The 25,753-nt window shown below is 40.6% G+C and overlaps 1 protein-coding gene across 4 annotated transcripts; it reads right to left on the reverse strand.

Annotated features, from left to right (window-relative positions):
* Window positions 1-5,517: 5,517 nt before the first annotated feature.
* On the reverse strand, window positions 5,518-23,531 carry MORF4L1 (mortality factor 4 like 1). Of its 4 annotated transcripts, XM_086364252.1 has the most exons (13): window positions 23,278-23,531; window positions 19,196-19,242; window positions 17,306-17,373; window positions 14,411-14,527; window positions 13,034-13,120; window positions 12,597-12,677; window positions 11,033-11,058; window positions 10,509-10,597; window positions 9,475-9,576; window positions 8,399-8,487; window positions 7,750-7,922; window positions 7,387-7,471; window positions 5,518-6,264 (listed from the first exon to the last, which is right to left on the reverse strand). In XM_086364252.1, exons 1-13 carry the CDS (start codon window positions 23,315-23,317, stop codon window positions 6,180-6,182), a joined length of 1,089 nt encoding a protein of 362 aa, XP_086220378.1. In that variant the 5' UTR covers window positions 23,318-23,531; the 3' UTR covers window positions 5,518-6,179. The 4 variants fall into 4 exon arrangements, with proteins under 4 accessions (XP_086220378.1, XP_086220380.1, XP_086220379.1 ...); XM_086364254.1 differs by lacking the exon at window positions 14,411-14,527; XM_086364253.1 differs by lacking the exon at window positions 12,597-12,677.
* Window positions 23,532-25,753: the final 2,222 nt, after the last annotated feature.

The raw sequence follows: 25,753 nt of genomic DNA on the forward strand, positions 1-25,753 counted from the left end.
CTGTATGTGGCAGGGAGTCGAGTCTGGGAAGTAAGAGGAGGGAAACACCACACCAGTGAATCTGGAAAACCCAGAGAGTGACAGGCTCCTGTACGCCCTCCTGTACCCCTATGAGTCCCTGAGGTTTTACTGGAAGGATACTTATGTTCACCCACGCCCCCTCCCCAGGACCATGTGACCTAGGCCTGTGGATGACACGCTTCACCCTCCCAGCCATGGTGACTGGTCCAGGGATCAGCACAGGGCTCAAGATGGGTCAGTCAGAAGCAGTGAACGTGGGATTTTGTGGGAAGCATCAGAAAGGCTCTTCTGGGTGATCACTTTGTAACATATAAAAATATTACAGCAGCCTGCTGTACATCTGGAACTAACACAGTGTTAGTCTAATACAGGTCAGTTATACTTTAAGTTAAAAACCAAGAGGGTTTAGAAATGGATTCTTCCCTAGAGCCGCCAGAATGAATGCAGCCTGCTGAAAACTGATTTTAGTTTCAGTGAGAGTGACCTCCCAAACTGTCAATAATGAATGTGTGTGTGGCGCCTTAAGCCAAAAAAGGGGGCAGGGCAGAGTGGGGCATCTTCCCTGGGTGACCAAGTTACTAAGACATAGCTTACAGCCTCCTGTTTGGCCACTCTGCTGAAATGTGAAAATGCCAAAATTGAAAATGAAGCCAAAATAGAGGAAAGCAGGGTCAAGAGATGAAATATTCCAGAGAACACAGTTTAAGCATCTGGATCAATGCCTGAAGCCTTTCCAGAGAGTTCTCAGTTACATAAGCCAATGAACTCTGAGCTACTTCTGAGTTACAACTATCATTTCCAACTAAAACCACCCTGATGAATGCAGTAGGCTATGTTCAGACAAATATAGCTGTGTGTACTCAAGACCTAGAAACGGCAAGACACGTGAACTGTGGAACACCAGGGCCCACGCTTGCCACCATCAACATTAAGTAAACAAGGCCTCTCCCTCCAAGAACAGGCCTGTTGATGAGTGAGATAACTCAGGTGGCATTTGTAGGAGCCAGTGTCACATCTGGCTCTTAGTGCTCAGAAGAGGGTTATCTCCGCTCATATTCCCAAGCGTGCAAGTCAGGTCTAGGAGCTACATTCACAAGCCCACAGGCTTCCAACCAGGTCATCTTTTCGCCTCTCTTAAGACAGCCAAGAACCACCCCGCCAGTTCTCACGTGCAACTGTTGTGAAGGTTCCACCTGTGCAGATCACCTCGTGATTATTAAGCACCCGCTGCAGGCCAGGCTCCGTGCTGGGGCTTCAGTCACCCAACTCCACTCAGTTCCTCCCTCCTTGGCAGACAAGCCTTTCGTAAACTCTCCTCCAACTACCCCACGGAGTGGCCCTTTTCTCATGCACGGATGCTGGCTGGTATTAATACAAGGGGGTATCTGAAGGGTAGCACCATCTACTTTCTATGATTCTTGGTGTATATATTTTTAACATATTAAAGTAACTATTCTAACATCAAGTGATAGAGAATTTGAGTCTAAGCTAGAGACAGAGAACGGATGTTCACTATTACAGGAGAAACCCTTGGCTATGACTATGTGAGATTAAGAGCAGCAAGCTATTCCAGGTGGGGAAAGGGGTTTACTGTGTGAGCTTTAGCAGAGACTGTGAGGTTCAGCAAAGACTGCCTCTCTCTGGATTCCAGGGGGCAGGGTGGACCAGTCTGCACAGGAAACCAGAGGATGAAATTGGGGACAGCCATGGGGGTAGTCTGGGATGGCCCTGAAGCAGGCACATGGCAGGAAAGACCCTGAAGGGGACACCACCCCACCCCCTGCAGAAAGGCAGAGAGACCCTGGTGGCTGGCCCAGATTAGAATCAAAAGGTTCAAGGGAACAGCTGACAGAAGCCTGCAAGGATCCTGGCAGATGTCCTGCTCCAGGGAAGGCAGGCTGAACAAGTGACAGCCAAGGGGAGCAGTTCCAGGGCCGAGTGGGGTGGCCCCACAGCCCTATGCATGTGTCCCCAGAGCACAGGCAGGCCAACGGACTTTCGTCAGCAACACTGTGATCACCACAATTAGTGTGGTGTCCCAGTCCAGCTTGGGAAAAACTGACCTTTGGAATTCTCTTGACATTTAGGGGATGGGTGATCAAAGAGGAAGGCATTGATGTAAGATTCATCACTTATGGACATAAAGGCCTGAGCATCACTGGCAAAGTAAAGATGAAAGAGCATGTCCCAAGCTAGTGACACAGGTCCTACCAGGAACCTCTGGGGTCCCAGACCAACACGCCCATAGGGGCATCTTTGTGTCTCCAGCTCTGGCACCAGGAAAGGTAGGATGATCTGGTCCCTGAATAAAAGCACAGCGCAGTCTCCTACCCATGCACATGGTGGAAAGCATGTGGTCTTTCCTGTGTATGCTCACAAAAGGGGTGGGACGGGGTGGGGACATCAATGCCACCCTAATGCCACCATTGCCAGACCCACAGGACGACAAGCTCAGATCAGAGCTACGGTTCTGCCCATGGTTAACTACATGCTAGAGAACATCAGATAAAGGACACACCAAGCCCTCAGGTTTGTCTAACCTCCATCACTCCCAGACCCAACACCCTGAGGCCCACCTCCACCCCAACCCCTCCCAGAGGCAGGAGACATCCCCCCAGGCTCAGCTGCCCTCCAGTCTCCCCCAAGACTGCATGACAAAGCACATCCATCTGTTCTTCTGAGACCATCCACCCATCTTTCATTTCTTCTTCCTCATTTTCAATTCCTACTTTTCTATTTATTCTCAACATTTAAGTGTTGCAACATGAATAAAGCAATACTTAAGACTATTTCAGTTTGGTTTTTTTGCACCTTTCCCAAACCAGATTCTCCTGAGGGTGCTGGGACCAGCCCAGCCATCTGACAACTGACAACAATAAGCTATCGAGACCACAGGACGGCAGGGCCCCTCGGGGCTCATCTGTCCCCTTGGCCCTGGCCCCAGTGAAACAAGTCGTGTCTGTCTGTACACAAGAAAAGATACAGGAGGACCTGCACCACATGGCTAACAGCATTTAACTCGGAATGGTTGTGAAGAAGAATCAAAACTGTCAATCTGGGTCGACTTTCCTTCAGCAAGGCACATACATCTTTGTAACTAAAGTCCTGGGGCTGTTAATTGCATCCCTCTCCAATTCCGGTGTTGAGCTAAGAAATAAGCAAAGGCATTGTAGGGACTAAGATACAGTATCTGCTTTATTGCCAGACCTCACAGCCAAGGGGGCACTTTACCCACCTGCCTTCCCCCCAGGCTGCACTACAAACGCAGGGGTGCGGGAGGTCAGGGCGCACAGTGGACTTCCGAGCTACCTGAGCATGATGGTGGGGTTTAAGAGAGGGCCAGAGCCAGCTGGAATAATGACCTTCTTGCCACTTTGGACAAATCAAGACAAACATGAAAGACATGATCATGTGTCACAGGGGACTGAGGGGTGAGGGAGGCACAGCTCTTCTGCCCAAAACTGCCCAAGTGGGTCATACCAGTTGGCAACACCTCTTACGTTCTATGGATAAAGAAGCTTCCCCTTAGAATTGAATTTAAGGAGTTGTGTTTTTTCCCCAAAGCTGTTTAGGAAGTCTACATGACCTGTGTATCTGTCGCCCTCCTGTGAGCCCCCTGAAGAGGTCCTGCTCCCCTCTCCTTATTCTGAGGGTTTGCCAGAGAAAGAGAGAAGGGAGGCTCCCCAATACTCTTCACTGCACATGAGCCATTTAAAACCCTCTTGAGTTCAACCAATTAGCTTAATATTTGGCTCCTAGATCAGTGTGAACTTGACCTGGCCTACCTTTTTCAAAACAGTACCCTATTTCTGGACAGAGAATACTGTTAACCCTCTCCATCTGCTGCCCCCTCCAATAAATTAGTGTATAATCAAATCTCTAGTCCAGCTTTTCTCACATAGGATCTTGCACTGAGACTTAAAAATGCAATTATTTTTACTTTCAAATGATTCAGAGAAATAAAAGTGATTTTCTGTGGAGAGTGCATGTGTGCACAAAAATGTGACAAAGACACAAGAGGTAAATCTGAGAGGTGAAGAGCACACAAGGAAGTACTCATCTACTACTCTGGGACCTTTCTTGTGGGATTGAATTTGAAGAAGTTGCTAAAACTTTGAAGACGGATGTGTGAACCCCACGCTGAGCCTGCTGGCAGAGAACCTCACCAATCCCCTGGACAATGAAGTCTCCGACGAGTAAAAGAACACGTGAGGTTACTGTGCAAGTGACAGTTGAAAGCTCCCATGCAGAGGCATTCTGGACACCCACACACACCTCTAACCTGCATAGGTGACAGGAAAACCTCAAACCAGCAAAGGTGCCAACCTTCTAAGGTTTCCTGACTCACCAGGGGACGCTGAGGGTGAGCGCCGAGAGGTTCCATGCAGATGGGGCGGTGCAGGGAACCTCGAGGTGTCTGTGCTGACAGTGGTGCTTCCAGGCTGACGAGGTGGCCTTATCAGCAGTGGGGGAACCTCTGCAATTCAGCCTCCAGTCTCAGCCTGTTCTTCCTTTGAGCAAAGTCACATCTGCTGAGCCATCTTTTTGCCAAGCCACAAAGAGGGAAAAAGATCCCAGAGCTGACTGATTCTGTCCCAGGACAACCAGGGTAAAATGAGAGCTATTCTTCATCAAAGAGAGCATGGCAGCCCTCTCCAGTGTTTCTGTATGGAGAATCCATGGACAGAGGAGTTTTGCAGGCTACAGTCCATGAGGTCACAGAGTCAAACATGCCTGATCAACTTAGTACAGCATGCTCCTTCATCACAATGACAACTCACCTGTCAACAGTACATAACCACTATCTGGTATGTTGTGTTAACCTCATTTCTCAGACAAAAACAGACTAAGCCTCAGACAGTGAGTGACGGTCACACAGCTGGGGAAGAACAAAAACAGCTCTGAGCCTAGCTCTCTGCTTAAGCCCAGCTTCTGGCCAGTAGATTCTATGGTTTGTAACCATTCCCAAGAATACCTGGGCACTGGGGCAGGATGGACTGTACAGGGGAACAGAAAGGAAATCATGGGATGCTCCTAGAAGCAGAGATGAGACTTCAAGAACTTCCACAGAACAAAGGTGAGGGAGGTCAAGGAAACACACGTCAAACCCTCTCAAGGAGGTCTGTATTTAAGTTGGGGGAAGGAGCTCAAATTTTAGGCACTGTGAATAATGTTGGTAAACACCTCAAACAATTAGCAAAAGGCTAGCTGTCACACAGCTAAAAACTCCCTCAATGCTCAAAATTTACATTCCATGAAAAGTAGAGAAATAGTCATACAAACTTCTGACTTTTCAGCCAGAATTCAAGACAGCAGACAACCAAAGCTGCTCTGGCGGATGAAGGTAGATACTGAAGACAGATCAGGAAGCCAAACTTCGCACCCCACAGAAAACAAGACAATCACTCACCTCAAAGAAAAATCACTGTCTGAACACAAGAAGACACACACAATACACAAAGGTTCTGTAATGCATCCACACAAGTACACTGCTCCTTGAAATTTAAAGAAAAATTTATTGAAGATCTGAAAAACAATTTCTAAAAGATTAACTTTTCCAGAAAACTGTAGCTACACAATGCATTGCGTCTATCATGTTAAAACGTGCATTAGACACAAATACAAAAACCATGAAACAAGCCACCGTTCTTCAACAATCTGAGCAAAGATAAAATGCCTAAGGAACAACATGGATGGATGACTCGCAAAGGATGGGCTCTTTACTTTAAGCACCATAAAAAAAAGGGGGGGAGCACAAATGTATGAGTGTTCAGTTATATACACTGAATTGAACCTTTGGCACTAGTAATCAGAGCATTCTGTCATATAGCATTAACACATATTATAAAAGTGCGTAGTGTCAAAGGAATAGAAACCACCAGCGTTCAAAAGCAGCTTTGTCAACTAAGCAATAAAACACTCTACAGTATGTCTCTCTGTTGTCCATCACTGAATACACTGGTAGCAACTTTGAAATGAAAAAAAGGAAAGAAAAAAGGAGCTGTAACTCCTTTTATTTTCTCTGTTTAAAATCAAACAGAAAACAAACATCAATTTTGTTATACACGAACATTTCCAAAGTACATTGTTTGTACAAGAGAAGGACTAAGAAACAAAAAGGTGTTTACAGAGATCAAACATGGGTGGGTACACGCGCCTCACACAGCTTTCCGATGGTACTCAGGGGGAGCCACTTCATAATCACTGGCACTAAACAAAGTTGCAGAGTTCTTTGCCAGGTACCTAAAAATGAAATGTTATTCATTACAAGTATGAAGAAGAATTGTATTTTGATCCTAATCTCTTATCAATTACATACAGAAGCCACACAAAGCACTTTAAAATACATATCACAACCATTTAATTAACTCAAATAGGGTTACATACCAGACAACAATGCATAAAAAAGATGGAAGTCTAGAGTTACTCCCCTTATTTCAAAGAAGCAAAAAACAGGAGTCACTAGAATACCAACCTGAGTGCTTGGACCACCCTTAACAGGTGCCATTACCCTGAAAGAGTTAACAGCTAGGGTGTCTTCTTTAGCTCTTTGAAATCCATCATATTACAGATTCAGAAGTTGACAAGTAAATCTCAACTTGAAAGTAACACCATAAAAATCAAAGGGCCCTAAAATGTCAAGTAGTAGAGCACTTTTATTTCATAAAGAAATTGGAGGGAGAGAATATTCATCACTGGTAGAAGACTATAAAAGCTAGTTAATTTCCAAGTTCACACTGATTTTAAAATTAATATACAATACATGGCGCCATTTTAAGAAAATTAAAATACAGAACTATATATAAAGTAAAAACAGAAAACTCTTCTCCCAATACTATGTCCAAGAAATAACTCACTGTTAAGTATGATACATATTTTTCCAAATCTTTTCCAAAGACTGAAAATGTTTCTCTACAAAAAAGAGTACTCATACCAACCTCTATTGCAATCTAATTTTTTTAAATTGACACACCTTGGACATCTTTCTTGATCAGTATATGTAAACCTACCTTATCCATGAATAGCAATTTAATAAACATGCTTGGAGATCTTTGTGCATATAAAGTATTTCTATAGGATAAGTTCCCAGAAGCCTAACTGCCGATCATTTAAAATGTTTATATATATTACCAAAGTGCCCTCCAGCAAACTGTAAAAATCAGGATTGCACTTTCCATTTTCCCAAAAATATAAGCCATCCCTAGTTCATCCCCAAAATAACGAGACATTTTAAATACGCTAAACATATATTCTGTTTTACTTTAGTTCTATTATAGTATCTACAGTGCTAATCTATCAAGAGTAATTTGCAGTACACTAAATAAATTCATGTTTTTAATTTCAAGCATTAATTTTTAGACTTACTTTAGGAAATCGTGAAGATAATTCAGTAATAAAGCAAGACTCTTCTCATCCAGAGGTGTATAGGCCAACATTGCTCCAATTCGTACTATTTAAAAAGAATGAAGTCAAAGTTACATCCAAGGTAGCATTATGAGAATATACTTTAATTATGTAAGCAAATGCAACCATTACTAATTTCCTTAAGGCATATGATTTTAGAAACTGACTTTAGATTTTAATATATATGAAATAGAAGTTCAAATTCGAATTAAACAGTCTTTTAGAATGTTATTTTACGTTACCTCTTAATATAAATCAGGAAAGACAAAAATATCAAAGGCCCCAGGCGAAAAAGTAAAACTATTTTCTAAAAGGGATCATTACCAAACAGTCTCAGGAGATGTGGCGCCCCGTACACCTGGGACATGGGTGCATCAGGGTGGTCCGCAAGGATCTCAGCGTACTGCGGCCTCTCAAATTTGTAGAGCAGTTGAGTGCCCAGCATCACATTGAAGTACTCCTTTATCCCAGCCACAACCTCATTGACTGCATACTCCCTGACAAGGGAACAAAAGAATCTACCTTCAGAGCAGGTCACTGAATGAATTGAGAGATGAAGATTCAGTCAACCAACATGAGGGTAAGAAATTAAATGCTAAACCAATGACAATGAACCTCTGCTAAACGAGAGATTTAATAAGAGGTAAGAAATCAATTCAAAAAAACAAACTACTGGTGAGCACACTACAACACACAGGTAGGGATGGATTTTAGTTTTCACATTTACAAACAGTTGTATTTTAAATGGTTATACACATAGTTATATAGATTAGCTTTTTCAATGTCACCTGGAACATTTACTGACTTGGCCCTTTAATAAATGTTTACCAGCTAAACCTTATCTGTAACCAATGAAATTCTATTTTGCTAGTTTCTGATGGTATTGTTTTAAAGTACATATTTCAGATAATTTATTCAGAAATAATGTTTAAAATGTCTTTGGTATACTTCAAAGATGTATGTATTTTCTTACTTATTATCTGTGTTTCCTCGAGATTTCTTGTAATTTGCATAATCCTCTAGAATAGAATCCACGTTCTTCTTGGCAGGAAGATAGAAGAGCTTTGAAAACAAAAATACACTTGAATACTAACATTCTTTTTCAAAGAAAAAGTACACTGGAAAAGTTTTAATGCAATGAAAGATCACCTAATAGTATTACCAAAAAGAAAAGGGCACTGTTCAGCACTTAAAACATGGATCATGTGGCTGAGGAACTAAAAATTTAATTCAACAGCCAAATGTAGCTAGTGGCTGCCACAATGGACAGATAAACTCTCACTACATGTGGAGTACACCTGCACATAAATTCACCTCTGACGTGTTATCAAGTCACTACGCATCATTCTGCCTGTAACACTTAGCTTAATACACTCTTTATCTTCACATCAAGGTTGGGACCCAGTGTTCCATTAAACATAAAAACTAAAACACAAAAAGCTGCCAAAAACAGTAAGTGGGAGAAGGGAGCTAAACCTAGCCATTTAGCTTCAGAGACAGATCAAGACTCAAAGTCCACATATTGCACAGCCTATGACTGATGCCCATCCCACACAGTCCCCATTTCTCCCCTACCCCTGTTTTTCTATTTTAAGAAATTGATTCTTCTGTCCTAGGAGCTTGATCAGCTTCAGGTTCCTTTGGAAATCACAAATACCTGCAGGAAGTAGTGTGTGCTTCCTATTTCTACTTTCCATTAGCAGCACTATATGTAATGATGTCCCACTTTCAATGATATTAAACAAGAAATAATATGGTTCTTTTTTTTAATCAATTTTCAGAATGATGTATTCGTGTCCTAGCCACTGCCAACAGTTATCTAAACCTTTGTAAAACTAACTGTAAATGCATGGTCTTTTGTACAGGTACCTTGCTTATTCCTCTCCCAGTCCTTTCTGATAATAAAAGTGCTCAGTCTAGTCCCTGAATTAAAATTCCCATCAGTCATACCTTCGATGTCCAAGTCTACAGCCTTTTCCTTTAGAAAAAAAATTTTACACTAGCAAGACCATTATCATATAGATTACAATCTATGTAACACCAAGTTACCTGTTTTTGCCGGGTAATTAAGTCCCAGTCATCGACAAGCCATGGCTTCAGTTCTTCGGGAATCTTGACTTTTACTTCAACCCTGCTCATGAATGTCTCTTCCTAAACAAAAAGGAATAGTTTCTAAAAGCTTTTCTGAACTTTTACAGGCCCTTGGGATAAATTCTTACTCAGACAGATGGAACTGTGACTTGGAAATAGTGAAATGAATTAAGATCATACAGCTAACTCCTGGGAGAAAAAAATCTTGATAGTCTACTTCATGTGAAGGCTTTTTATTTTAAAGCAAATTTCCCTTCTTCTATAAATGACCTCTCCAACTTGATGCATTTTAACTTAGTATTTTCAAAACTTATTAATTTCAAACAACCACATCTTCAATGATGAAGCCCAAACACGACTATCTTAAAGTTACATCTTTAATGTATAAGATTAAATATATCTTCTAATCTATCAGTAACTGCCTAAAAGTGTCTAATTTTCAGAACATACTGGTGTTTTAATCTCAGCTTCAGAAATGTAAATGGTCAGTTACACTTTTAAAACCTCTTTTCAAATTCATAACTCTGGAGATTATAAATATAATAAATTATAGACATTTAATTCACTTACATAAAAATCCTAAACTATTATACCCACACATACACACATACACGTGTAACTGATAGGCTTTCTTGGCATTTTTCTGTGGATTTATTAAATCAGTAAATCAATTTAATGTGACCTAGTAAGTCAATTCAATCTTAATACCAAAGAACTATTTAGTCTTGTACAAGAACACAGGGCTTAAAACAAACATGTGATGAGTTAGGGATAAAACCTGAAGGAATACATCTAGTGCAACACGTGAAATAAAGATGTATACAAATATATCCTTTATCTAAAAAAGAATATTTTCACTTCAGTAATTAAAGCATGCTATAGCAATGCTTCTGAGAGAGTCAATAGTTCTATGATTATTTTATCCGTACTGTAACAGGACAGACTAAAAATTCTAACACGCTATTATTAACATAAATTTAAGAAAGACTCACATTTTCAACAGTAGGATCTACTCGAGCCCTTTTCTTGCGAGGAGGCTGAGGTGTCTCGCTGGTGCTGCCACCATCTCCATTTCCAGGTGCTGTAAAAATTTGGGGGTAAGGAAGGGAGATTGTTAGCTTAATGAGTAACTCTTTACTCCTTGACCCGTCCATTATATAGATTACTTAAATCTACATTGAAGAATCATATTCCTACCAAAAATATACCTCTCATGAACAGCTCAACCAAACATCTAGTACAAAGCAATATTTAATATTACCATCTATTTCTAAAATATAGTTATCTCAGGGTCAGTCATTAAAGAAAACAAAAACAATAAATGCTTATGTTTCTCTACAGTAGAAAGGATGTCAGTTCTCTATGGCTATGTACCTAATTCTGTAACACTGCTGTGACTCATGAGACCATCAACATATGCTTACTCTAAAACTTCGTAACTTAAAATTTAACAATGAATTCAAAATGCAAATGTTATAAACACAAATTAATTAATTCAAACAGTTAATATACTTACTCTTCTGTTTGTTCTTTTTTGTCTTCCTGAAAGGAAAAAAGAAAAAAGCTAATTATCACTATCGTCTCTGGTTTAAATTCCCTTCTACTAGACTGAGTCCACAGAGAAATACTGCCTTGATGGTAAGATCAGGGATCTTTGCCTGATCTTATTTCCTGCATATTCTTATTTACTACTCAAGACTCAAGGACTTTTTTACTGATAGTTGGCTCAATCCACATCTCCCTCTAGACAGCAGAAAAATCAAAACCATATCATGAGATCTTCTCCCAGGGTTTTATTATTTATGTCTATTAATAAGTTTATAGCATGTAAATTATATTAAAAAGAACCTGCTTCATAAAACTATTAGATCAACAAACACAAAAAAGCTCCAAAGATTAAAATATTTTCCCCAATTACTTTGGAACCAGCATAATTTGACATTAGACTTATGTTTCACACTCTCACTGGTCAAATTGTTTCACTTTATTTCTTCTCGAAACTACATTCCTTTCTTTACAACACTAAACACTCTGCTCATCCACAGAACAAAGCCTGTGTCTAGACTATTATGTCTAACAGTAATTTATCTCATGGCTATTTATATATGCACCGACAGTAAATTACTAATCCTGACATAATATCTAATTATTTCTGGAGCACAAGGAAAAAAGTTTATAAAGCCATGATTATAGATTATGCCTGGAGGGACCATCATATTACATCTGAATGTGTTTGCTTTTCTACTTTTAGTATTTATAAATGTTAATTACCTGTGTTTACTCTAAGTTTTCCAAAGATCCAGATCATGGAAATATGTTACCACTTATTAACAAATAAAGCTATGAATCAATCTCAAATAGTAATCCTGGCCAAACCGATCAATTATCTTAACCAAATCAAATATCTTACCAAATCCATTAATCCTTGCCTAATTATCTTCTTACCCCCCAAAATAAAACTGCAAACATTTCAAAATGCACAGTTATCTTCAATACTATCTTTAATTTTTAGGTAGTAAAGTCACACTAGTTAAGGTCTAAAAGCAATAGAATCTAATCTCAAGGAAAAAGATACTTAAAAAGCAAATCTACCCCTCAAATCTCAAAACTTGTACCTTGAGAATCCAATGCTAATGCTTGTAAAAGAAAAACACATTATGTGCACACATGTTTGTTCTAACTTGAATGATTGTAAGGGACTTCCCTGGTGGTTCAGTTGTTAAGACTCAGCACTTCAACTGTACAGGGCAAGAGTTTGATACCTGGTCAGGGAACTAAGATCCCACATGCCACCCAGTACGGCCAAAAAAGTAAAGATTAAACAAAGGAGGGGTTGTGTATGTACTTAACGCCACCCAACTGTACACTTAAAAATGAGTTAAGTGGCAAAAAAAAAATTGCTAAGGAAAATTAAGGAATCAATATGTAATCAGTATGTAGTTTCAATAACCCAACGCCAATGAAGTTCTCATTGGCATTTTTCAAATCACAACAATGTTCCAGTTTCCACTTTCAACAAATTCTAAGTGTATCAAGCTTGAATTTCACAGTGTATAAAATTAAAACAAAGAGCTTCTTACACGTCCAGATTTTTCTGCTGCAGCCCAGCAGTTTTCTTTCCAGGGGCAGCCCCTCGCATCTTCCCCTCTGCATACTGCTCCCTTCAAAAATAATTTCAATGATATATCATCATAAAATATTTATATAGAATTGATAGCTTGATTCCATTTTGAAATTTATATTCAAATTGAAGTTCCAAGGCTATACATATTCTGGTACAAAATTTTTATTAAGTTGGACAAAGAGATAACACATTTACAAAAATCAATTCAAGAAAGGAAGAGTAAAAAGGCTACAAAAGGCCTCTCTGATCACTTGAGATCAAAATCGTAACAGCAACTGACAGATATCAAGAATCATTTTAAAAGCAGGCAGCCAACATGATTTCTGCTGTGGATTCCATTTCCATAAATTAACTTACAGGCATTTCTCCTATTCATGTTGCAAACAAACTTACTGATTGGCTTTCTGAAGTTCCCTCTGTTTCTGTAAATTGGTATCCACATACTTGAGTACTCTGCTTTCTGGAACCCATTCATCCCAACTGAAAAAGAGAAAAGTTAAAATATCATTCAAAAATATTTCATTAGTATTCAGACTCTGTTCTACAATTTTTTCTTTTAAATCCAAGAGGCAAGAGTTTGGACTTCTCTAAACTAAGGTGATGAACTGGCATTACAAATCCATTCTCAACTAGACTGAAAGTCTAGAGAAAATCTGTACTATAAAATGGTAATATAAACATTCTCAGAAGCAATACCCCAAATCCAAAGTGCCAGAGTCTAAAAGATTATCCAAATCGTTTGTTTAAAATGGCATAAGAGTACAGCATATAACAGCACATAACCTAAGAGCCCCTAAGTAATTATCCTTGCAGAATAAAGGCACCTGAAAAACTTAAAAAAAAAAAAAAAAAAAGGACAGGAATCCATAATGACTTCTTAAAGAACTAAAACCAGCTGGTTATCTCCGATACAAAATTTCAGAACTCACTGTGCCGTAGTTTCACCTGTATAATGGGATAAACATTATCTATCTCACAGGACTGTTAAGAGAATTAAATAATAGATATAAAAAAAACACTTGAGAGTTTTGATGCATAGAAGATAAACACTCAAGCTCCGTGAGAAACATAATAGGAGGTCTACAAAACTCAATACCACCTACATCAACTCACTTAAGACTAAAGTGTTACAATGGTTATCACTCATTCACAAATGAATTTACCAATTTCCAGGGCAAAATATTCTTGGCTTTCTAAACATCAAAAGGTAGAACCAACCACTCTCTTAAAAATATCTAGTTGGCACTCAGAAAAGCTTCAAAACAAGATTTCAAAAAAAACCTATTCTGCTAAATAAAGCATTCTGGCACTCAGAAAAGTTTCAAAACAAGATTTCAAAAAAAAATTATTTTGATATGAAACTGACTTATATTGTGTTAATTACTATACAGCAAACTGATTCTATAATAGATTACACACACACACTCCTTTCATAATCTTTTCCATTATGGTTTATCATGAGATATTGAATATAGTTAGTTCCCTGTGCTATACAGTAGGATCTTGTTCAAAACAAGACTTCTGATGTGGCTTTTTTCCCCAAAGAGAAAAAGAATATTTCCTAGGCAGTGCTGAACTTTTTGTGCAAAGTTTTTTTTCCTCCTGCTGATGGAGCTCCTTTAGTGACACAATTAGACTGTATCCTCAAAGTCTTTTATTTAATGACTTCCCACCTTTGACCTCTTATATAAGGTAGCCAAAAGAATAATAAATAATAAAAAGCAACCCTCAACATGATTTCCTAGAGAAAACTTTAAAACATGCATTTACCTAGAGGTCAGGAAGGGGTGGTGTACTGAGGGAGCTCCTTCAGGAACAGGAAAAAGGGCTACAATATCCTCACGTGTCTTCAAAGTTTTTTCAGAGCGCCTGGGCCTCACAGCACTTCTGATACAGACAGCATAGTACAAAGTAATCTCAGTAACTAGGTGTAGAATTCTGCTTACGCTTTATTAAGATTTATTTACAAATGGAATATTTAAATGTCTGTGTCAACAAATAGAGTATCTACTGTGCTTTTGAAGAAGTATATATTTACTGAAGTTTAAGAAAGTTCCAATTTGGAGATTGGGCTTCCAGTGTAGTCTTTTCTAAAAGTATGGTATCTTATAAACCATTTGCAAAATGAGGATCTTATTCCTACTGCTACTTATATCTGTTCCAATTCTCTCTAAAGGGAATTAGCAAACTTTTATTTACTAGAAAGTTCCATATGAGAACCTTGAAAATTCCTTTCCTCTCATAAAAAATGCATCTAAATAAGGACATTGATCTAAAAACAAAGTTTCTTTTAAATGCCAGGCGCTGAAAACAGTTGCTAACCCACAGGAAAATGAAATGATGTCTTTTGCTCTGAGGAACATCACTATTGGGGTAGTATCTGAAGGCCAAACATCCAGAAATTTTTCCATGCAGCTCAAACAAAAAAATTTCAGAACTTTCTAAAGGTAGCTTGTCATTAATTCCCAAAGTCACAATGATCTATGGCATTAACTTACACAGCACTAAATAAAAAACATTCTGTACAAATTTAAAGGCCCCTCTAAATAATTATTAACAATCAATATTACAAATTACATATATTTATCTACATAACAACTACAAAAAACACATCCTCTACAAAGATACAAAAAACTATGCAGCCTATCATTTATTTGTGTTACTAGATACTGTAACAAAGGAAAAAAATTTTCAGGCAATACTATCAAAAAATACAAACTTTTTATGTATTTCTACAATTTAAGTTGGAAATGTCACTTAAAACCCAGTCTTGAAGTTATACACATCTACATGGAATTTAACAGAAAATACTATACATGAAAGCACAAAAGTTGTGTTCACAGCTATTAAGATGTAATCCTAAATTATTTTAAAGTGTACCTGGAGATGGGGCACAGACCTAGTCCATGAATCTGCTATCTGTTTTTCTTTTATTTCCTTTAAAGTTCCCATTCATGATATGCATAAATATTTGCTTTCCTATACAGAATTAAGATTTTCATGATATCTAATACACTCTCAACTTTACCAGAGTATTTTTATATAAAACCTAAGTGTAATGAAAGACACTGCTGCTAAGTCACTTCAGTCGTGTCCGACTCTGTGCAACCCCATAGACGGCAGCCCACCAGGCTCCCCCGTCCCTGGGATTCTCCAGGCAAGAACACTGGAGTGGATTGCCATTTCCTTCTCCAATGCATGAAAGTGAAAAGTGAAAGTGAAGTCGCTCAGTCGTGTCTGACTCCTAGTGACCCCATGGACTGCAGCCTACCAGGCTCCTCCGTCCATAGGATTTTCCAGGCAAAGAGTACTGGAGTGGGGTGCCACTGCCTTCTCCGAATGAAAGACACAGTTTCAACATTTTTTTTAAAGGGGAAGGGAAAGCTGTAAAATGGAGTTCCAGAAGATAAACGTTCCTGGATATTTCAATTTAGTATTAATCCTGAAATCCCATTTAAAATCAGAGACAAGTTTACTTCTGTTAAGACCAAAGGGATTCAAAGCTCACAGGGTCACTTTGAGTTACTATATTACTGTCATTACTAGGAATATTTTAATTATTAACTGGAAGAAAAAGCAACTTACTGAATGTGCTTCTACACATTTCAGATTTCCACTTTTCTACAGTTATACTAATGGAAGAAACTGATACTATTTCTTAGCTAGAACTACCTTGTGAAAAAATCTTCTAATAAAACTAACTCGCTGGCTAAGGGACTGTGTCAAAGACCACAGAAACAGATCAGTAAATGTCAAAAAAAAAAAAAAAAAAAAAAACCCTTCCAAAACAAAATTATACATCAAATCGGATGGCATGGCTGAGCTGACATAAAGCTTAAAAAAAAAAACAAAAAACCCTCAAGAACTACTTTTTTTGGTAAGTGCTATCTTTGAAGGACAAAACACCATTAGTAAAATTAAAAACCTCTCAGAGTAAATATAACAAGCTATTCAATTACAAGCACCAAAAATGAGTCAATTGTCAGATGTGGTATTTGTGAGATCCAAGAAAGACCCATCACTGACAGAGCTCCACAAGCTGAATATTCTAGAATGTGTTCAGTCTACAACCACTGTCCATTCCCAGCAACATCAATACATCACTGTTTTTTTTTTTTTTAATAGCTCTTCAGAGTGGAAAACTAGGTTCTGTAATTATATTTCTGTACCTGTGTTATAAACCATATGCTAAAAGTGAACCACATGAATTCACTGTTATTAATTATGCTTTCAAAGTTCAAAATATGATTTGGTCAATACATCCAACCAAATAAAGCAATTTTTAAATCTTTTCCCCCTTCCTTAGTAGAAAAACCCAACTAGTTTTGAGTGTAACTGCTTGAAATATCATTTGTAGTCGCTAAGTCTGTTAATAAGAAAAAAAACTCAAGCTGCCCTAAAATGTACCAAAACTAGAAAATAATCTGGTTAATGACTATTAGACGTTATACCAGAACACAAGAAATAGGCCACAGAATGTAAAACAAAATGGCAGTAAACCCTAATTTCTATATTTCAACATACTACAAAGTTCACCTCTGCCCCAGTATGTACTTACAGTAAAACTGTACAAAAATTAAAAAGCACAGGCTTCTATCCGTTTATGACACAAAGCCAACTTGTTAATTATAAATAAAAATTGCTTTAAAAAAATCTAATACTCACTTTTTATTCCAACCACTGTAATGGATGAAGTATTTGACTTGTTTATCCTTTATGGCAACTTTTACACACTGAAATAAAAAAGAAAAAAATTTATTCAGAAATAATGGAGGAAAAAAAAAAAGACTACCTGGTTAATTTTGAACTATCCAACACTGTAACTCTTTGGTGGCCAAAATAAACCTAATGAGACTCTTGAAAAGAACACTATTTAAGCCTTTAGACTAGTATTCAAAGTTATACTGCCAAACAGTCATAGTGTCATTTGTTGGGAGTTAGTCCAACAAATCTAAAGAACAGTAAGCACTGGAGGTTACCCTAAACCTTAAATCAGTGGGCTACACAGGCTATCTAAGAACAGCTAATGAAAGCTGTAGTTGTGCTTTCTCAAAGTCCAGCTAGTCAAAAGCTACATTTGGAAAAACAAATTCAGCTCAAGAAAAATATTTACACCACATTATTTTAAAAGCTCACTAGTTTACACAAGGCAATAAGCTATTCTGATTATCAGCAACAAAGTGACAGATGAAAAACATCTTGTCATCTTGTGTGCTAAGCTGCTTCAGTCGTGTCCAACTCTTCGCAACCCTGGGGATCACAGCCCGCCAGGCTTCTCTGTCTATGGGATTCTCCATGGAGGAATACTGGAGTGGGTCGTCATGCCCTTCTCCAGGGAGTCTTCTCAACCCAGGGATCAAACGTTATCTGTCCTGTATTGGCAGGCAGCTTCTTTACTACTAGTGGTACCTGGGAAGCCCCGTGTTCTTCTTAAAAGCAGCCAAACAAATTAAAACTGATTAGTGGAAGTCATTAACCATGAAAAAGCGATGACTATCTGGTTTTGGATTTTAAAAATTTTTATCAGAGGCAAACCAAGAGAACCACAATAGTTGAAGTTACTCCAATTGCCATTTAAAATTGTTCCCTGGTGTGTTTCTGCTGCCAGAGCAGAAAAAGCTGCCAGTTTAGAAGAGCCTGCTAGAAGCTAGTTAACAACAGAAACAACATTCAATGACAGAAATGATCACTGGGACTTAAAACGCATTTATAACTGTATTGGTATTATACCATTAAGATCTATGTACACATACATGAAGTTCTTGACCATCCCATAAATCCAATTTCAGTCATTTTAGAGCTTTAAAAACATACACCTATTATGTATTCAAAATAAGTAAAATGGTTAGCAACACTGACACTTTACAACTGTTACGACTTTTTCACAGACAAAAACTATTCACCAAGAACATACACAGAAATTGGCTTTACCGTTTATTTTCTTACAAACAATTATCAAAAATAGTTGACACGGCTTAAATATTTGTGCTAAAAGTTAACAGAAACAAAACACTAAAAACATTAATGCATCATCCAATTTATCTTTGGTTAAATGTAAAATCAGTTTTTATAACCTCTGCGCAACACTGATACACAGAAAAGGAATGCCCCAGGATTCAAACTTTGCCAATCTAACAAATAAGTTAAATGTACTCATTTGAAATGTTAGCTTTACCCTCAACGTAATTTTACTCAGTGCTTACTCAGCATATTATATTTGCCAATAAAATTGACTTTGGCAGTATTTTCTCATAAGTCATTAACTAATAATGCTATTTTGCTTCCATAGTCAAACCCCTACCTTTCCGTTCAAACATTTTCCAACTACTTGCCTTTAGCAGATGGGAAACACAAATGGCAGGATGCTTTATGTGAACCACTGAGCAAGCAGTAAGACAACGATAAAAGAGATGAGGACCTATGAACCTGAAAATCTACGAAAAAGGTGGCTCTCACTAAAGCTACCCATCACTGAAATCTAATTATCAAACCAGTAGTTTCAACTATCAAACCAGTAGTTTCAACTAACTTCTTAAAAGAAAACGGGTTTTGTACCTTTGCTTCATAAAGAAGAGGCCCATGAAAGCACAGCACTCTCTCACCTGTAAAAGGAAAAAACGGGGGAAAAGCACTGTTAGTTGTGATTTCTCTTCATATATAAGAATATTCACATCTAGGAGAGCCATCACCTTTGTACTATGGTGTTCCTCAAAAAACTAATAAGCGAGTGGATAAGGGAATGTATACATCAACACTTCAGATCAAATTTCAAGACAAAAAAACACCTCAGCATTTGATGGAAACAAAAACAATTAAGATATCAATCTATTTAAATCATCAAATCATCTATCACCTGCTAAGCAAATAAAATCTACTATAGCTATCTACTGACAGGGTTGATTTATTTTTCAAGGGCCCAAGCTGAGGAAAACAATTAATACAAAAGCACAGATGAAACACATATTCTTGTGCAGTGGTCCACTGTGAGGAACCACTGCCTGACGCTAAGTCTATGCCGAACTTAAGTGAAGACAAGCAACAGGGAAACCAGTGACTCCTCTCAAAGTCAGGAATAATAACAGAAATAGGTATGAATCAAAGGCAGTGAGAAGGACAACTAAGCCAAAGTAGAAACAGTTTAAACTTGACTTCCAGCATGGTGGAAGTATTATCCAGAAAAGGAAATGGAGAGGGGGTTTCAGATCAATTCTGGAGTAAGTTACAGTAGCTACAGGACACCCAAACTGGAGCCATCTAGTAAGCAGTTGAGTACACATATCAAGAGAAAGCTGGGCTGGAGCCACTGCTGAATACCGTGGACAAGAATGAGACCACAAGGACAGAGGAAGGTATACAGCCTACTCCGAAGCACCAAAGATGGGAGACCTGTGTGCCTAATTTTAGTCTTTCTTTAAAAGGCACCCTGAAAATAGCCTTACCAGTGTCTCCCTCCTTTTGGTTGCTGCCACCAAAGACAACCACACTGAGGCTACAGCCCTTTGACATCCATTCTAGCCATCTATCCCTAATATCCCGCTGAAAAAAATATACAGTAAGTTGAGGAATATGACCCAGCAAAACAAGTGCTTAATTTCTCCTGGAAGTGGAAAGACTGTTAATTGGGGAAGGAGCAAACCACTTTCTCACTTTTTTTGAACTTTTCCATCCTTAATAGTATTCAAAATGCAAAGCTAATTTTGCCCAATGCTCTCAAATTCAACGGTGATGAGATTCCAATTCCTCATCCTCTCATTGGTTTTCTTACTAGAAATACTACTCAAATTCCAGCATCAGCCACCCTCCTGACAAGCCCAAAGGTCTTCCCTTCCCCTCCCCTGCCCCAAAAGGTCTTCCCTTCCCCTCCCCTGCCCCCATTATTAGGTGCCCGATAGTTTTCTTTACTTTTTGCTTTAACATTTCAAGTGGAAGACCAAGTGCTGTGCAGAACAGCCACTGTGCTGAAAAAATGCTTGTAACATATGTTGCACCATTATTTAACAAGAGAAAATTTCCAGTTTAAAAGAGAGTCAGGAAAAAAAACTTTCCCATCATTCGTATTTTTACCACTACAGAAGCTCAATTCTTCTGCAGTGTTTTAATATAATTCTGCTAGTGCCAACAGAATATTCCTTTCTCCTTACAAGATATTCTCTTCTAAATAACTCAGTCCTGTCCAACTCTTTGCAATCCCATGGACTGTAGCCCACCAGATTCCTCTGTCCATGGAGATTTTCCACAGACAAGAACACTGGAGTGGAGCCTTTCCTTCTCCAGGGGAGCGTCTCTACCCACGCAGAGAACCCTCAGCTCTCCCGTCTCCTGCACTGGCAGATGGATTCTCTATCACTAGGGTCACCTGGGAAGCCCCAAAATAATAATAATGTCTTAAAAGATGGTTATACAACCCAACTTTGACACAAGAGTAGAAAACATGTCTGCAAAGTGCAAAAACTCTTAGGTAGCTTTCAAAACCATAGAGCTACATTGGCTCCTTTTGTTGTTCAGTCGCTAGGTCGTGTCCGACTCTGCGACCCCATGGACTGCAGCACCGTCAGGCTTCCCTGTTCTTCACCATCTCCCACAGTTTGCGCAAATTCATGTCCACTTAAGTCTGTGATGCTAACTAACCAACTCATCCTCGGCCGCCCTCTTCTCCAATTCACTGCTACAGCAGCATATGGATTGTCCCTCACTCTACCATCCCATCCAGTTTAGAACTAAAGCACTTCCTCCAGAACGCCATCCTTAACTGTTCCAAGTCTGTGTCATTTTCCTTTGATGTCCTACAGTGAGGATGAATTTTTTTGTGCAATGGACCCTTCAGTCTGGTTAAGTCTTTGGGCCTTTTCTCAGAATGTTTCTACAAACATGTAAAACCGTACTACAAAAGAAACGAACTATACTGAGACAGTTATAAAAACATTTAAAACATCATGTGTTATGGTATTATACGAGCTCCTTAATTGATACAATCAACATTTAGCTGCTGATCCAGGGAACTACCACAATTCTGAAACAACGAAAAGCGTACATTACATCTGAATGTATCTTCTACAACTTTAATGCTGGGATGTGAAAACATACAGCTAATACTACTGTGGGAGGGTCTTGTTTTGCTTTTCTGTGGGGGAGGAAATCTATAATCATAACTGTAGATTTAATTTTAGTTAGAAAATAGAAGAAACTTTTTCCTGTCCAAGTACAAGGGGTGATCTGAATTATAAACACCCCAGATCAAGAATCCTTGCTCTAAAACATCTGGTTTAAAAAAAAGCAATCCACAGTAGTCGTCACGTAGCTTCTCAGAGTGAGAGAAAGCAGGTATTAAGGGCCAGTTACAGGGAAAACATCCGCGGCAATCTTTTAAATATTCCATACTGTTACAATACGCTTGGGTTTTGTATGACTCAAAGTAATTCTAACGCACATCAAAGTTTGAACATTCCTACAATTTTTTGCAGACGTCTCGACATCCGTGGTATCACGTACAACCACAATAATGTGAATGAGGATTTTAAAGTGTTCTTGCTTGCCTTACATAATTTTATGTCCACTCTAGTTTACTGTTAAACCTCCACTATATAAATTAATAGATGCAGTAATTGTGAAAATTACAGAGCTGTCTTCCTCTGGAAATCAGGCTCTCTACAGTCAGCCTTCACGTTGATCAGAGACAATAAAAACTCAACTTTCAAATCACTGTTAATCAATTATTGCAATTAAACCACTGCCGTACTTAAAAGGCTGACATCAAGGCAACGGGTCTTCACATAAATGAGGACGTAACACCGCATTAAGGCAGTTTTTAATTATCGCTTTACAAGCCATCGCACAGCCAAAGCGCGTTCACGTTCCCATAGGACACCGACACTCCGCTTTTCCGAGATCAAAGGGATGCCTTCGGGCGACACAAAGCCGACCAGGACGCTAGCGCTTTTTCCTCTTGTCCCCACCCACCTCCCCGGGGCCAGCGCCGAAAAACCGGTTCCCGATCAGCGGCGGGGGAAGAAGGGGGCGCTCCTCTGCCCTAAAGCGGCGTCTGCGGCCGCGAGCCGGGAATCCGGGCGCCGGCGGCCATGATGCGCCCGCCATCTTGCAGCGGCCATCTTACAACGCAGTTCTCCCGCCCCGAGACACGAAGCCAACCCCCTCCTGCCGCGGCTCCGCGGCTCCACCGCGAGCTACCCGCTCGCGGCTCGAGGTCGCCCCGGAGCGCCAACCCTCGGACGCCCACGCGGACGGGGGAGCCGGAACGGCCGCCGCCGCCTCCCCTCCCCCACGCCACATCACTTCCCCTAACGGCCGCCATGGCGCGCCCGCCGCCTCCCTACAATAGGCTACTTTCTCCGCGCCCTCTTCCTCTCAACGACAACAAACACAGCGCCAAGGCTGTGCCACGAGGCAACGGCTCCCTCTCGCACTCTAACGCCTGCCTAACGATTTCGCCTCCCAAAGGGTTTTTATCCTCACGAAGCACAGAAAAACCTCGCCGCAATGCGCTTTCTCCGCACAAAGTCCTGCCCGCCGCCGCCTCGAGGCACGGCCCTCGCCATCCCCGGTCCCCAAATCTCAACCGTCCCGAGACCGCCTCCCTCTCCGGGCCGTTACATGCTTTGTCCCCAGGGGATCAAACTCACCCTCCTGGAATTTAGGCTTCGGGTCCTGCTTCGGCGCCATTTATAAAAGATTTACCACCGCCGCCGCCGCCTCCTCCTTCTCCCACCACCCCTGACTACCGCCCCCTACTCTCTACCCCACCCAGCTCCGCGTCAGACGCGCCGTCAGGCACCGCCAACTCTACATCCTGGGCCCGATTTGCCAGCGCCCACAGACCGCCCAGCACCGCGACCGGCGCAACTGCCGCTCCAGCCAACGGCTGCCCGCCGCGCACGCGCCCCTGCGCCCGCGCCGCCCCGGGGCACCCCGGGATTGGTAGTTCCGAGGCGTTGGAGGCGCCGAGGGGCGGGGGCGGGGCGGTGGCCTCCTCCCCTCCCCCACCCTTAACGCCCTGCCCCACCCCCATCCCCAGGGGCGGCGGCGTTTTTTTTTCTCCTAGATTTGATTTTAAGTTCTTGTCTTAGCGAGGGACAGCAAGGCTTTGCCTAACCCACACAAAAGAAGTTGGGAAAGGCTCAGTTGCGGAGGTCCATGGGCAATATAGGGCCGCAACGATATGGGCTTGGGAATGGCCAGAGAGAAATGGCGGCCTCTGAAACCCCTTTCCAGTACCATCTTGAGCAGTTTCTGCACAGGGAAGCTTCAGGTCCAGCAATCTTGGCCAGAAACGGGGTAGGTCATGGAGTCTGCGTCTGGATGTTTCCTCGTTCAGCAAGCTCACTAACAGTTTGTTTGATGGTGCTGACGGCCATCTGTGGGGTCCTGGGCCTCCCCTTCCCCACCCGAGACCTGCGGAAATGGGACGAAGCGGGCGACACTGGGCAGGCTGAGGGGTCGACCTCTGGCTTTTAGAGATGCTGGAGCTCGGCTTGCCGCCGAAAGAGGCGACCGTGAATAACACTACACGTACACCGTACCGACGTCGGGGTTCTGCACCTACCCTACTTGTGCAATTTTTTGTCATCTAGTTGTTATTAGGGCACAGTTAGTTGCTGTTACTGAATATACACGAGTCCGCCTGCAATGCAGGAGACGCGGAGGGCGCAGATTCGATCCCTGAGTCGGGAAGATCCCATGGAGAAGGAAATAGCAACCCACCCCAGTATTCTTGCCTGGAGAATACCACGGACAGAGGAGCCTGGTGGGCTCCAGACCATGGGGTCCCAAAGACTGAGAGACTGAGCACTAACTATTGAATATACACAGGATTTAAAGGAATTTTCTCCCGTGGTTCACCTGTTCAAAAAGTCTGTCGTGTGCTTAGCTGCAAAATGGGGAGAATAAGACCACCTTCCCATGGGTTCCCTGTGAGAATTGCACAGGCTGAATGGTGAACTGGTGCTCAACACACAGTTAAGGAGGATACATACCAAAGTCCTTACCTTGGCATTTGAAGTCCTTGCACAAATAGCCCCCAACCGTCCCTCCAGACTTTATACTTGTCCCCATGCCTTTCTAAATTCTGCCCCCCCACCCCCGTGAACAGACGGTGTACCCAATGAGTTCCAGACCCCTCTCCATTTATCTGACTCCAGTTTCTCCTTCAACCTTCCCTTAACACAGCCCCTTCTCTAACCGCAGAAACCCACAAAGAACCCTCACTCCATTTGTCTGTATAGCATCTGCTCTGCACTACTCCTGAAAATATCGAAGAAAGGGGTAGGAGCCTCCTGCCGACGCCACCACCACACCAAAACTCTGAAGTACACGACTCGTTTTAACGTTTTGAATACAAAATATTTTTAAATTATTCAATAATTCAAAACACGTTTAATATAAAAATGAGGACAGTGAGACTTGCCCTGGGTCTGTGCTTCCAGGGCAAGGGACCCAGGCTGAATCTCTAGTCAAGGAAATAAGATCCTGCAGGCCACCCTAGGTAACTAAAAAACAAGCAAACAAAAAGCAGAAAAACAAAACAAGGCTTTGGACTAGTCAGCTATTGCTCTAGGCTCTAGGCTCTTCTGTTCATGGAATTCTCCGGGTAGGAATACTGGAGTGGGTTGCCCTTCCGTGCTCCACGGGATCTGCCTCTTGGAGGGATTGAACTGAAGTCTCCTGTACTACAGGTAGATTCTTTACCATCTGAGCCACCAGAGAAGCCCTATGTTCTCCCCCCCGCCCCCACCTTATGTTCTTTACTTATCTGCAAAATATACCTCGTTGGCTTAAAAATCAGGTACTATGCTTGAAGCTTTAAAAAAAATAAAGTGAAGATAGAAAAAAGACCCTTTCCCACCTCAGTCCCTTATCTGTTCCTACCTCCAACAAAGGTAAAGCTATTAAAAGTTGTTTAGTATCCTAGCAGCCTCATTGCCTTCTTTCTCCAAATTTTTTAAAGTTAATCTTTTTGCCTTTATGTTTTAATTATAAAAATAATATTTACTATTTGAGTCTCCCACAGTGCAACAATTTAGAGACATAAAATATAGGGCAAAATTTGAGGAACCTTTTATTTTTCCTCATTTTCCTCCCCATCATTTTGCAGGGACATTT

The sequence above is a fragment of the Bos grunniens genome, chromosome 21 (genome assembly GCF_055505025.1).
Source record: "Bos grunniens cultivar Pamir isolate PY7600 chromosome 21, Bosgru_T2T1.0, whole genome shotgun sequence".
NCBI classification, from domain to species: domain Eukaryota; kingdom Metazoa; phylum Chordata; class Mammalia; order Artiodactyla; family Bovidae; genus Bos; species Bos grunniens.